Here is a 15421-nt window from a genome sequence, read left to right as displayed (position 1 = left end):
TCGATTCCCCGGTCGGACGGGGAAAGGTAAGGGGTCACTTGCACGACCACATGGGTTTTCTCCGAGTACTCCGGTTTCCTCCAATACTAAGACCTCCCGTGCGTTAACATCCGAAGCAACAAGAGTGATTCATATCAGTTGAAAAAACTTGTTTCATTATTATTGTGAAATAAATTGAGTTTATTATATATTGACAATATTATAAGGAAAACAAACAATTTCATTTGTATTGCACATTTAATTGTCGTATTTGGTAAATAGTGAATAGCAAATAAAACACAACAAACTGTCGCCATTTTAAAATAGCATCTCACATACCTTATCTAAGCCCATATATCACATTAAGTACACTCTCGCAATAACATAGAGTTTTTTTTATCTCCATATCGATCTTAGAGCCAGTTATATCAAGCATCCTAAATTTGATATAATGATTCATATTAACTTCAATCATTTCTCATCATCCGATATACTCATATGTTTTACTATTTCAAGTCCATTTTACTAAAATACAGCAACAAATGGAAAAAATAAAAATAAATATATATTCTGTTTGTTTGGTTTGTAATAATTGAATCAGTATGTTCTTCTACATCTATAACATTAATTAATCCCCATAGCAAATGGGATTCATAATTAATAACATATACAGTGGGTTTATACACTCAGCAGGTCTTTTGATAAATAATTATACACAGCTGTTTAATATCGATAAAATGCAACAGAATATAGACAAGATTTAATATAAATCAATGATAATTATCACCAACACCTCTCTGAATGAAAGTATGTAACATTAAAGCACCTCACATTAACATACATTAGCGACTAACATGCTCCACACAATACAATAGAGTAGTAGCACACGCTTACACAGGTGTACCTTATTTTTCAAGTTCCGCGTTTTAAAGGTAAATTATATAACTACAAAAGATAATTCAAAAAGAAAAGTTCCGTTTTAAAGTTTGTACATTTCGTCTTGGTTTATTCTTCCTTATAAATACAAGATAAAGAACAACATGAATTTAAGATGTGTTTTTGGTTAATTTCTTTGGCAAGACATAATCATCCTTTATGTTGCTACCGTGCAATAACAGTTCTTGAATAACAACTTTAAATATCAGATTTCTGGACAGCTACCACGTTCGACCCTGCAAATGTTTTTTTCCCCATATAATTGAACTTTGAACAATTGTCATAATTAAAATGCGTTGCAGGATGTGTTTTATTAGGCATACATCTGTAATAAATGTGACAATGGTGATGATTACCTTGGTTGTGTTGCGTTATCGACTCGAATAGAAAGTATCTAGTTATGATATTGGAAAACACCTTAGACAATTGTTATGGGTGGTAGAGTAGCACAGTGGATACCAAACTCGCCTTCCATAAAGACAGGTCCGAATCGATTTATTCATCGAATCTGAAAAGGTATTAGGTCACCTGCCCGATCACGTGGCTTTTTCCTCGGGCTCTTTGCTTTCCACTTCATTAATAAAAGTGAGTATTATATGTTGATGGAACCTGTTTCATAATTATAACAGACAAAAATAAATTTGAATTTAATTCAAGGCCTTATTGTTTTTCATTTTTAAGTTTTTGCAGTATTGCTCATTTTTCTATCTAACTCTCCTCGAACATCGCAATATGTAAATGATTAGCAGTATACCAAAGCCCGCCAGCTCGACATTTAACAGCAATATCTTCGTCTATTCAGAATATGACCCAAAACATTTACACAATGCATCTCTACATAGACACAATCACATCAATATAAATATAGTACAACTAGCTTTAATCTTTCGATAAAACATACTTGACGTTGGCTTTAGCATAAGACTGTATAAAGTGAATGGCTGTTAATTCCATTCAAAATTAACACTCAGAAATGTTTTTGTTTATAAAATAAAGTATCTCCCGGAACAAAACCCCATTTCTTCAGGGGGGGTTTCCAGAAGATTTTGGTTTCACTGAAGTCCAGTGTAAAACAATTTTTACAATACTACAGTAGCTCATACATAACTTACTAGATAGCACAATGTGCGATGTCATCACGATCGCAACGTAAGGGTCAACAACTCTGTTTATAACATATATTTAAAATCATGAGTCAAACACTTAATATACATCATTAAAACATGTTTTAACACATAAACATAGTACACATCACATCTATAGCGCTACAGCTTTACATAAAATGTAAAATTAATGCTACAGGTGGTAAGATACATTTCTTCGAAAGTCAACAAATGAATAATTTTTAAATCAGATATGCAATATATTATCAAACGATCAAATAAAATGGCGGCAACAAACATATGTTTTTAATAAATGTTTTTTCGATTCAATAATAAAAGACACTAAAGCTGGTACCAGAACAAACCCATGTTTATGAATAAGAAAAATAGCACACAATCTTGTTAGAATATTTTAGTACAGCTGCATTTTTACAATGCTTTCGCCATTGTTTATTGCACATGTTTAAATGGCGGGAACGGGTTTGCACAAACCTATAGGTCGGTATATGTAGTGCACAAAGAATAATGATGTGCATACAAACAACAGTATAATAATACCGTTAGAGCTAATGTTCAACGTCACATTTTCGGAAGCGTTCAACATTGATGCGGTTCTAACTTTAAGTGAACATCGAGATACTCTAGTACTCGAGAAGGGTGATCGAAATATCAAATGTTGTGCACATCAGTTTGACTGAATAATTGTTATGGTTTCAATGATCAAGTGGTCTGAACACGGTTCATACAAAACGTTGCACCGTATGACGTTCCACTCGTACAGTACTTATGGGTTGATACGGTAGTATGATGCTGCCTTCTAGTTATCTGAAAAATTCCCAGCACAACCTCGACCTTTATTGGACCTTGTTATCTCTTCACAATACCTTTACTGACGAAAGCATCTTTCTGATGCAATCCTAATTCATAGATTTGATAATTGGACATCCGTGATGTAAAAGTTATCTTTTCATGAAACTGAAAATAGCAGAATAATACCGGCGTTCACTGATTGGTCGAAAGAAATATCCAACAATGAACCCGTATGTTAAGTGAATAGCCGATGCCAGTCACGTTTCCGGGAAAAGTGGGCTTTACCAGAAAAAAAACCCCATATCAGTCAGCCAAGATAACCTTAGTACTTACCAATACTCTCTATGATGATAGGGTGACCTACTGTTAGCATTCTACGCCTTAAAACCATATCAGGGAGTGGTTTGGATTGTATTCGTCAGCGAAAAAAAGGGTTAAAGGTATTTCTCACTGACGATATCAACATATGTATGTCCGTCTAGCAGTTTACAGTCGTAATCTATAACGGTGAGAGCCTGACCCCACGAGGAATGTTCTGTTTCTCCAGTTTTGTAAAGCTTGATTTGGACACTGGTCTTCATAGTAACACCGTGGTCAAACTGAAAAAAATCGATCAGCAAATACAAGCATTAGCATATAACATACATGTACTATCAGAAGTAGCACATTGTATTTAAATTCTTCCACTGTAGTTCAAAATATTTTTATCTTATCTCCAACATCAAATCCATATTTCATTAGTATAAAGAACAGATGTCCATGTGAAGAAGGTTAGTATAAAAAAAGAAGATGCCAAACAAATGGTAGGTACGACTCTTATGTATGTTTATTGGTTTGTGATGTTAATAACTTAATTGATTTTGTTTTTAAATTGATTGCCATTTATTTATTTTTTTCGAAACAAACGGCCAACGGTTATCACTATCAGCATCACTGGACCATATCCACACGGAAATTATTTCGACTATTCATAAATTAAAAAATTAAATTCCTTGGCTTGTTTTTCGACATATAAGAACTAAGTTCGAAACATCGAAGTTTTTCTGAATAACGACCGACATAAAACTAGCTGTTTTCATCCTTCACAAGGATCTTTTTTTTATTTCATAAAGACAAACACAGGACGATGACGTCGTAACACTACCAGTGTGATGACATGTAATTGTGGCGTCATGATATTGTGTTTTCCAAATCGTCCTGAACAGTCAAAGGTGCTAGCTAAAGTGGGTCATTAAATTAGTTTTGCTTGTATTGGGATTATATTTATCATTTTGTTTTGTCATTTCATCTCTAATAAGTGGATTCAATAGGTTGACATGAAATACAAATTATGCCATTTATTTATTTAAACAAACATATTTGTTGAAGCTTATAATAGGTGTACATTATTTATAGATTTTAGGCATTCATTGTTAAATGTTCTTGGGCGCTGACGTGGACAATGCAATTTCATCAAATCGGTTTTCTACACTAACATAAATACTCCTCTCATATGAGACGATATGATTTTACTCAAATTTGTCTACATTAAAAGCATTATAAGGAGACAGTTTTCCTACGTTTTTTTTCATCCTAGACTTGTCGAGATGATAAACAATGTAGCATGTTTTTTCTCTGCGTTGCATTTTCTCAGGGGACGAATACTTTCATCGCAAGCAAGAACATTTTGAAAAAAAAAGAAAATCTTTCAGTCAGAAAGATTTTTCACTAATGTGCAGACCTCAAATGTTAATAAATTGGCAGGTAGAATGATTAGATAAAAAATTCTTCTATAGAAGAAATTATCTCTCCTCATACTTTAAATACATATCAATCGACTAAATCAAACTATCTCTTTTTCTCTCTCTTTTTTTCATCAAAATGCACAAACTCCATTGGTAGCATGGGGATACGGAGGGATAAAACAGATACTATTCGTAGAGCAATGAGGATGATACTTGGCCAAAAGAATTTCAAAATAAAACAAATATGCGATGACTAGAATCTAATTGGCTTAATTTACAATATTAATGATGACACACATGCAAACGTTATCTCCGTTTATTAGACAACGCATGTTGTGGCTCATTATCTTATTAACGATGACATTATGTGTTTTACATATTACAGGCCAGCTGTCGCTTATGTAAATACTAAATTACTCATATCACAAAGAACCAAACCAAAATATCAAATAAATTAAAACGGAATGAATAATTGTTTGACATTTTGCAAGTACATCATCGACCGACATCATGAAACGAACACGTGTTTTATCAAAGACTCCTTATCACGGTTTATTCGTCTAACCCATCACACATTCTCACGTTTTACGAACAATTTATCATGACTGTAGGTGCATATATCCGAAGATGAAATAATATTTCCAATCGATATACAGTTGAAACGAAAAACAAACATTAATTCAATCAAAGAACGATATCTTAACCTACATATAAATTTGTTTCGTTTTAGGAAAGAGTTATCTCCCTCTTCCTAGGCAAGTGTATATACATGTGTGTGTAATAGCGTTTTGAGTTTTCAATGAGTTATTGGGTAAATAAGTGCTTTTATAAATCGCTATCCTGATTGGTTTTTTTTTGTCTAGATGTTGCTATGCACTACTCTTTATGTGTTTATATAATTTTATGTTTCATGCGATGTTTGATAACAGGTATTGATGAGTCATAGTAGGACAAAACAGCTATCTAAAAAGGTGCAATCACGTGTGTGTGTGTGTGTGTGTGTGTGTGTGTGTGTGTGTGTTACATCATCTGTTACATATCGGTGCAAATATCATTATTGAAAATCAAAAGGAAGTTTTCTCACTAAATTGATGCTGACTAGTATCAGTTCTGTAATCAAATAGACATGATTTACCTCGAACAAAAAGGTGAGGTCTTTCCTGTTGCCTCGGTTGTGAGAGTCGTAGTTAACCGTGCTAAATTGTGCCTTATAGTACACTGCATCCTCGTCAGCTGACGTTGTGGGTGTATCCGGGACAAATTCCGTTCTCTCTCCGTGTAACACTAGACCTCTGTAATACAAGCACAAAATAAAATATAGGCATATCTTCAATTTAATCGTTTAAATCGACATACACTCTAGATCTGATGCTTAAAGGTACGCTATCCGAGGTGCAGTATGTGATATTAAATAAATGAATTGATTATGCAGTTTTGCCTTTGTATTAGAAGTTAGAGAGCGAGCTATGCTTTCTAGCAGTTCAGATCATCCCAAAAAGGTGCTTAATTAGAGCAGACCGGTCTATTAACTTAAATCTTTTTTATGCATTTTTTTTATCAACATATAAGTAAAGCGTGTATTATAATGCAATATGTAACTTGGGATTCGAAAATATTGGAGAAAACTATCAACAAAGGGCGTTTAAGCCTGAGTTTTGTACTTTCCATCATTTTCGAATCCCGAGCTATGCACATTTGTACATTTACATTTGTCACTCAACGTAACAGCAAATTTGATATTAAAGTACCACTACATGTGAAGACAGCGAAATCAATACTGCACACATATTTAACACCACGCTAATTCAAATCTGTATAAAGCAAAAATGACATTTGAACTGCGCTTAGTATGCATGGTTTCAATGCACGGGATTAAATGTCTCATGGTTATGAATTAACAGCTATACTTATCATATATCATGCAGCGTTATTTGAAAAGACTGCCATTCAGAGCAGCTGTATAAGTAGGGAAGCTATTCCATTGATAAATATATGAATTGGATGAGTGTTCCATTAGCTGATGTTGTATGAATTTATATTTTGTTTTTACTTTTCGATGCTATAGATAATAACAAACCACAGCATAAACCACCAATTTTGATTCGCTTCAAGTGGAAATGAATACTCTTTCTGCAATTTTGACAGTTTGGATTGTATATCAAGGATGCTTAATCATCGAGTTGTTATATTTTATTTTATTACTTATTTTTATTTTACAGCATTTGCATGCTTTTCTTTGTTTTATTAGGGCGTTAGTTTAACGAAACGATAATTTTTTTCAACAGTCTTCCGGACATGTCTATGTAACAACAGTTTAACTAAACGATCACTTCTTCATTGAGGCATTTTCTTTAAAATTCCGACCTCAGAAACTCCATAAAACGTCCAGACAATAATGCATTTTCACTTTTATATATTAACAAATGAAATTTTCAGTTCGTGTAAATGAATAGAAGTATCTATTGAAATCAACGTTAATTTCCCCGTTAAGCTAACACTGCTTGAATCAAATCACTGTTTGGGTTAGTTGCATGTAGCTTCTTCAGTATATTGACACATTAATGTTCAACATTATTCTACAACATTTTTATGAATATTACTGCTTAAAACAAAATATATAGGTCATGATTAAGAAAAATACGACTCCCGGTTAATATACAAGTATAATATTCAACTTCTGCACATCTATCATTGAAAATATCATGTGAAAAATCTAAATTAGTTTACCGTCAAGCTAACAAGGCTTGAAGAAACTGTACTCATATGTAAGACGTTCATGCCAGAGTGATATATATATATAACTGAAGGCATTGCTCTCTGAGTCAGAAACATGAGGACAGATTTGTGAGGAGGGCCAACCAAAGCATATCAATGTCAATTATAACCAGGATCAGCTCCAGACATGCCTTGTTAGGTCTATCGAACAGATCACTGTAACCACCATGAATCAAAGTGCATGCTGGTGGAAGCCGTCCTGCAACTCCAATGTAATCAGGCATTACTGATGGTGTCTGAAAAATCACATTGTCACCGATTGTTCTCAACGTTTGTTACGTTTTACTCTTGTAACATTATTTGCATATCCCGGGTTAGTTTGATGAAACATAGACTGATACTAACATTTCTTCTATAACATATGTCTGTTGTACTGAATAAATTGAATCAGTTTATCAATTATAAAACACAACACGAGCCAACATATATCGACTGGCGATCTATAAAGAAACAATCGATATTCCGGTAAAACAAGTTATTTTTGTACCAAGTTGGTATCGATTTTCTGACAGGTCGCAGACACTGTATGAACCTTAGACTATTATAAGTGTAATTGGGTTGGACTAATAATACACTGAATACATACATTTTTTATGTCGAGGTTTGACATGTTTGTTGTAAGCGTACAGTATGTGTGTATGTGTAATGCAATGTGCATGCGTGAATTGTGTGTGCAGTGGAGTGTATATATGAAGCAAATCATATCTATGTGTGTGATAAGGGTATGTATAAATAACATACATAATCTGCATGTTATATTATAGTACATAATATATATAGTGATGTGTAAGTGTGTGATAAGTAATGTATATGTATAGATATGTGTGTTTTAATATGTATGTGCATTAAAACCTACTTTACATATGCAACTATGTATTTGTTTCATAATGTGAAAAAAATGCGTTAAACTGTGAGGTAAGCTCAGTGATGTGAACCTGCTAAATAATGTGTACATTTACATTTGATTAGTACTGAATTAATACATGTTAGCAAATATCGGCAGAGAATGATCACATGTAAACACATATCGATAAAAAACGTTCACATGTTAACACATATTGGTACAGAATGAATACACGATAACACAAGTCGGTACAGAATGATCACATGTTAACACATATCGATAAAAAACGATCACATGTTAACACATATTGGTACAGAATGATCACATGTTAACAAATGTCTGTACAAACTAACACATATCAGTACAGAATTAATATATGTAACACATGTCGGTACAGAATGAATACATGTTAACACATATTGGTACCGAATGAATACATGCTAACACATATTGGTACAGAAAGAACACATGTTAACACATATTGGTACAGAATGAATACATGTTAACACATATCAGTACAGAATAAATATATGTAACACATGTCGGGACAGAATGATCACGTGTTAACACATATCAATACAGAATGAATATATGTAACACATGTCGGTACAGAATGAATACATGTTAACACATATTGGTACAGAATGAATACATGTTAACACATATTGGTACAGACTGATCACATGTTAACACATGTCGGTACAGAATGAATACATGTTAACACATAAAGGTACAGAATGAATACATGATAACACATATTGGTACAGAATGAATACATGTTAACACATATTGGTGCAGAATGAGTACATGTTAACACATATTGGTACAGAATGAATACATGTTAACACATGTCGGTACAGAATGATCACATGTAACACATGTTGGTACAGAATGAATACATGTTAACACATAAAGGTACAAAATGAATACATGATAACACATATTGGGACAGAATGAATACATGATAACACAAGTCGGTACAAACTAACACATGTCGGTACAGAATGATCACATGTTAACACATATCGGTACAGAATGAATATATGTAACACATGTCTGTAGAGAATGAATACATGATACATGTTAACACATATCGTTACAGAATGAATACATGTAACACTTGTTACAGAATGAATACATGTTAACACATATTGGTACAGAATGAATGCATGTTAACACATATTGGTACAGAGAGAATACATGTCAACACATATTGGTACAGAATGAATACATGTAACACATGTCGGTACAGAATGAATACATGTTAAACACATATTGGTACAGAATGAATACTTGTTAACACATATTGGTACAAAATGAATACATGTTAACACATATTGGTACAGAATGAATACATGTTACACATGTCGGTACAGAATGAATACATGTAAACACATATTGGAACAGAATGAATACATGATACATGTTAAACACATATTGGTACAGAATGAATACATGTTAACACATTTCGGTACAGAATGATCACATGTAACACATGTCGGTACAGAATGAATACATGTTAACACATATTGGTCCAGAAAGAATACATGATAACACATTTCGGTACAGAATGATCACATGTTTACACATTTCGGTACAGAATGAATACATGTTAACACATGTCGGTACAGAATGAATACATGTTAACACATGTTGGTACAGAATGAATACATGATAACACATATTGGTACAGAATGAATACATGTAACACATGTCGGTACAGAATGATCACTTGTTTACACAATTCTGTACAGAATGAATACATAACACATGTCGGTACAAAATAACACATGTCGGTACAGAATGATCACATGTTTACACATTTCGGTACAGAATGAATACATAACACATGTCGGTACAAAATAACACATGTGGGTACAGAATGATCACATGTTTACATATTTAGTACAGAATGAATATATTTTACACATTTTGGTACAGAAACGAATACATGATAACACATACCTATACAGAAAGGACACATGGTAGAATAGGTTGGTACAAGAGGAACAAATGTGACCAGGGTATGAACGATGAACCGGGTGAAGAATATGAGTGCACATAGAACACACACACAACAAAATATTACTGATTCCGAACGAACATAACTATTTGAACAGTTTTCCTCATATAACAGATCTATATTACAGAAGCAGTCTCTTCATAACTGCAGGCCAGTTAAATTAAATAGCAATAATACACATCAATTCGAAAATGTCAAGCCAGCCTACGCAAAATTGCTAATAATTTATTTCACTAAGATTCTAATTATGACTGAATCTGCATTGAATGCTAGTTAAATAAAGTGAAGGTATGTTGAGGGAAGATAAGGATGAGGGCCAGATGAATAATTGACACATTCTGTGTTAGAACATGGCAACGTTAGAGAAAGCAGGACTTTAGAGCGCTCACTGGTATCGACGGCGTGGTTCCCTACTCCTAGCAATGTTGTGGTAATCTTTACACTAGACCTGTATAAACACATCCTTGTTTTACAATGCATATCGATATACTAACGCTAGACACAGTCAAATTTATCAGGGCTAGGTAATAAAAACAAATTCACCAAAAAACTCGTTTTAAGTACATTCAGCAGTCATTTGGGCTGCGTTTTCCCCTCTCCTACTTGTAGATTGCTAGAAAGAAATATCGACCTTGCCGAAAACTGCCTGTTTCTATGTATGTGCAGGAAAGCATTGGTTTGTCTGCACTAAGCTTTATCTAATAAGCATATCGTCATTTCAAGTACACTTTGTATGGTGATATTAGCACTTAAAGTTTTAAAGATGTAAAATGCCTTTCCCATAAATTTTCATGAGAAAGGAATATAAGATAGAAAGTCCTTGTTGTGAACAGCATACCATTGTCAGTTTAACAGGTGATACTCAAATTCAAAATACTCTAAAACAACAAGTCACTGTATGAATTACCTGTCTATTGATAACTGCAGGATAAGTCATTCACCAAATGCTAATTGTATTACAGATGTATATTGTATATACACAACCTGTCTACAAAACAAAAACCACTTTCTATTAAGGCCGATTCAGGAAATAGAGTAATGGAAGCAGTATTTTTGTTTTTTGAATTTCTGTTATAAAGTGGTGTTTGTAGTTTTGAAAAAAAACCGAATGAATAGATTGAGAAATTAAAAAATACACTTAGAACACTATCTATTTCCAGGAAACGTTCGACGTTAAGTAACGTGGCCATGATGGCTGGAAGGACAGTTTCTTTCACGTGTAAAGGTTATCTTCCCGTGCTGTTATATAAACACAGCCGACTACAGCTACTACCTAATTTTGAATATCAAAAATTGAGAATAGTTTATAAGAACGTTCTTGACAGAATTGTTGAAGATCTTGTTAGCTTACTGTATGGTTAAATCAAATGTTCAATCATTGTTTACACATTTTGCTGTTTATTGCTTTGAACACGTTGTTTCTGTAATGCCGTTTCGTTTAAACATTACTTATTCATTTATTCATTAGCTCATTATACATTGATATACAACTTGCTCATGTAAATGATATTTGCTGTATGTTTTACCATATCCGGCAAAAGAAAATATTAGTATTTTAGTTTTTAAAACAACATGTGAACGCCAAAATCCGGCTTTTTTAACCATTAAAATCTTCTCTATTTCCTTGTTGATTTGCATTACATTATGATGAATTTCATCGATATATCGAAAACAAATCCTTTTTTTCTTCTCATTTTTAGTTTACTTTAGTACTTCAGCTCAAGACAATATATTTTTTAATAGTTCAGTTTGTCATTATGTCGAATATATGTTATGTGTTTCATAAAAATTTAAAGCAAAGACGTAAAGACTAAATGAGGGAGAAAATTCACAGGAAAACACCTAAACTCCTAGGAAAGTCGAAGGTAAAACCAAGACCCTTAAAGGTAAAGTATTTTCAGCACCATAAGTGGTACCCGTCATAATAATATGTATTTCCATCTATTTATATTAATGTTACTTTTATATATAAATAATAATTGTATATAGTTTGCTGTCCATTGTATTGTTGGTGCCATTATGTAATTGTTAATAGAAAGGGACATTTTTTTAAAGTTGTAATAACTTGTGTCCAATTCCTTTTGAATTATTCAAATAAAAATATGTTTAAACTAAACTTTACTAATGGTCTCTGACTTATAGTTGTCTTACTGCATTGCTAACGTAAGACTATTTGTTTTCCAACGTAATAGTTTATTTGGTAAAGATAATTACCGTTGAATATGCTCTCCAAGTCAGTCAATATTTGATTCCTATTAATATGAATCTTACTATAGCAAATCATCGTTATGGTACTCCAAGATATTGCAATGTACACAGATGTACAACAGATATTAATTAGACAATCATGTATAATTAACAGCATGCTTTATATTACTGTTGCGTCCATGGTCTGTAGTGACATTTCAAAATATTAAGTCAATAGTCCAAGTATTTTGTTCATGAGATATCAATCATACTTAAAGGGAATGCAATATAATTTGATGTTGTATTTTAGTGCTAAAGTCTTTTACTAGTAACTCCCATGATTTGTTGGGTTTTTTATATACATTTTTTAATTTCTTATGAGCTAATAGAGGATACATAGTCTTATTTTAAAACATAGTTGATTTTGACAAATGCTTTGTATGTATACTATGACAAACGTAGTGTTCGTTTTAACAATGGTATATTTTTTACATACGCAAAATTAGCCTAATGAATGGTGAAAATACCAACATCAATTATCTTTATAAATATTGGGGTTATTTCCTGAACAAGCAAATTGATTGTCTGCAATATTTTCAAGCAGCCTGAATGGTTTTATTGTGTTACATAATCATGACACTGTCATAGTGCTGGTGACTCACTCAAACCATTGCGTACGTATGCATTACTTGCCTGCCTGAAAGCAGTTATAGATTGCAGGTGGGGTTTTTTCTAGCAATAATGGCTTTATTGATTTTTGGTATTTGCCCGTTTTAGAAAATAAAAATATTTGTTATATCGAGAGAATCAACTCTTTGCCAGTAGTAATTAATAAATACAACTTCCTGCTCAGCACAATATCCTAGTACAGAAGAGGATTCCCTTGTGTTTTCGAACACGAAGGTTCGATCAACTTCACTCAGCGCTCAATCTGTCTAGAATATCTATTCTAGCAAATATGCACGCACATAGCGACAGCTGTGAAATACAAAACGTGTCCCGGTATATTCAGACCGATGTCCCCCGATATCAACAGTTATCATATATAATTAGGATGATTGTATTTACTGATAGAGAGTTTATTAAACTCTAGGAAGTCGGGTTTGTAACGAATTCCAGATGGAAGTGGTGATAAAATGCTACATATGCATATAATATATTGACCACGTGCTGAAGCTATAACGAAGAGAGATAGAATTACCGCAGGGGTGTATGTTATGCAGTATGTGTAGTATTTTACATAGCAGGTGTAAAACAAATATTCATTGAAACATGACAAAGAACGAAACGATGATGTCTTGAGTATCCGGTCAGGACAAAACTTACAGGGGCGCTATTCCATAACTTGTTAAGTTTTCTAGTCAAACATTTAGGACAATCTACTTGAGACACAAAACAATGAAAGATTATTTCTTATCCCTTGCTTATATTCACAAAAACACGTTGTAGGCTATTTATTTGAAATTGGAACACGTTTGATACTATATATAGCTTCAAAATATTTGTACAGAGTAGGGAAACTGTAGCTTATAATTGCCGTACTTGTGAAGGTAGTATTACAAGCAATATCAAGGAAGCTGTGCATTGTTATCAGGAATAAACTTACAATATCTATCACGAGAGGGTCATACAGTCGAGTTCACATACATCTTTCCCAAGGAGTTCGCTCACACACACATTAGAAGAACATACATGTATTTGTGTATATACCTTTTTTTAATGGATCAATGTACAATCTAATACACTTGAATGCTAATATTAATTGATATAACCGAACATGTCTTTGAATTATTAAACATCCTTACAGATTATAAATAATCAAGTTTGGTGTTAGGTTACCCGAATTCTTCAACTTGACCCAAAGGTCACGTCTATTTTAATCTGTTTACAACTCAGGTCCAGTAAACCGTGGCGATGTGTACATATCGTAAACAGTGTATACGTACACTTGTGTGGCAGGCTGTACCGTCGGTCGCTTATCTAAAATTGAAAGTATGTCCGACTAAAATGACCCTGTTTTTGTATTACAAACTACTACTGTTACAGTAGTAGTAGTATATATATATATATATATTATTGTCGGAGTAAAAATAGCGCCCAAGGCCAAATTGGCAACCGAGAAAATATGCTGTGTATATACATCCGATCCAAAACATTCCATTCAAACAGACAGATCTCATCAGTGTTGTACACAATCAATGAGAACCAAAATGCAAGTATAGTACACTGAAATGGGAGTCACCAAGTGCTAGCGTGTATTGCTACATGGTGCTGATGGCGAAATGAAAGTAGAATCAACTTACCGAAGAATCATTGAAGGTCTGATCGTTAGCTTTATCCAATAGTCGGTGTTTACATTCAATTTAACCGTCTGAGATTTAGAAAACCTCTCTCCGTCTTGTTTATGATAAACCGGTTCGTCATTTTCCTGTTTCCTCAATGACACGGAAATCTTGTAATTTTTTGCCATTTGTTCAATTAATTGTTCTAGGTTTGCTCACATGTTACATAAACGTCTTCTGGCCAACTCTACGCCCCTTTGTCGTCTGCTAGGTGTCTTCGGTTTGCCGCTCTGTCAACTGTCGTCTGCTTAAACCCAATGCTAACACGAATGCCGAGTGAATGAACACATGATGAACATATCGCCTTGGTAATGCCGACGTCTTGACTTCGTATAACCTCTCTGTTGTAAGCAAATTCTAATTGGTATACAAGGGCCGGTATGCAGTTAAGTGGCCGGCGATCAATATCTGCATTAATCTCGGAGTATTGAGCACGCATGCGTAAACATCAATTCTGATAGTCATGCCGTGTCTATGGGAGTGGAACATTTATAAAGATGTCGCCTGTCAGTGACATGTCAGGTCGTCACCAATCAATAAGGCCGTCATATTACAGCTACAGAATGCAGGCGATATAGCTGTCCCTGGCTTAATAGAGAAACAGTCCAGTGTATTCAACTCATCTGTGGACTATTTAAAATCAATTTTAAATAGTTTTTGGCCCATTTTAACGAGACCTTGGTTTTTCTTTTCACTGC

General features: G+C 33.6%; 1 protein-coding gene across 1 annotated transcript; it reads right to left on the bottom strand.

Moving 5' to 3' along the window:
* Positions 1-223: 223 nt before the first annotated feature.
* LOC110442677 (CB1 cannabinoid receptor-interacting protein 1-like) lies at positions 224-15203 on the bottom strand. Its single transcript, XM_021486392.1, has 3 exons — positions 14685-15203; positions 5688-5844; positions 224-3427 (listed from the first exon to the last, which is right to left on the bottom strand). The coding sequence occupies exons 1-3, from the start codon at positions 14849-14851 to the stop codon at positions 3263-3265; spliced, it is 489 nt and encodes a 162-aa protein (XP_021342067.1). The 5' UTR covers positions 14852-15203; the 3' UTR covers positions 224-3262.
* Between the last annotated feature and the right edge of the window lie 218 nt (positions 15204-15421).

The sequence above is a fragment of the Mizuhopecten yessoensis genome, unplaced genomic scaffold (genome assembly GCF_002113885.1).
Source record: "Mizuhopecten yessoensis strain PY_sf001 unplaced genomic scaffold, ASM211388v2 scaffold716289, whole genome shotgun sequence".
Lineage (NCBI taxonomy): Eukaryota > Metazoa > Mollusca > Bivalvia > Pectinida > Pectinidae > Mizuhopecten > Mizuhopecten yessoensis.
Note: the sequence above shows the minus strand (reverse complement) of the source record. Positions and strands in the feature narration are given on the sequence as shown.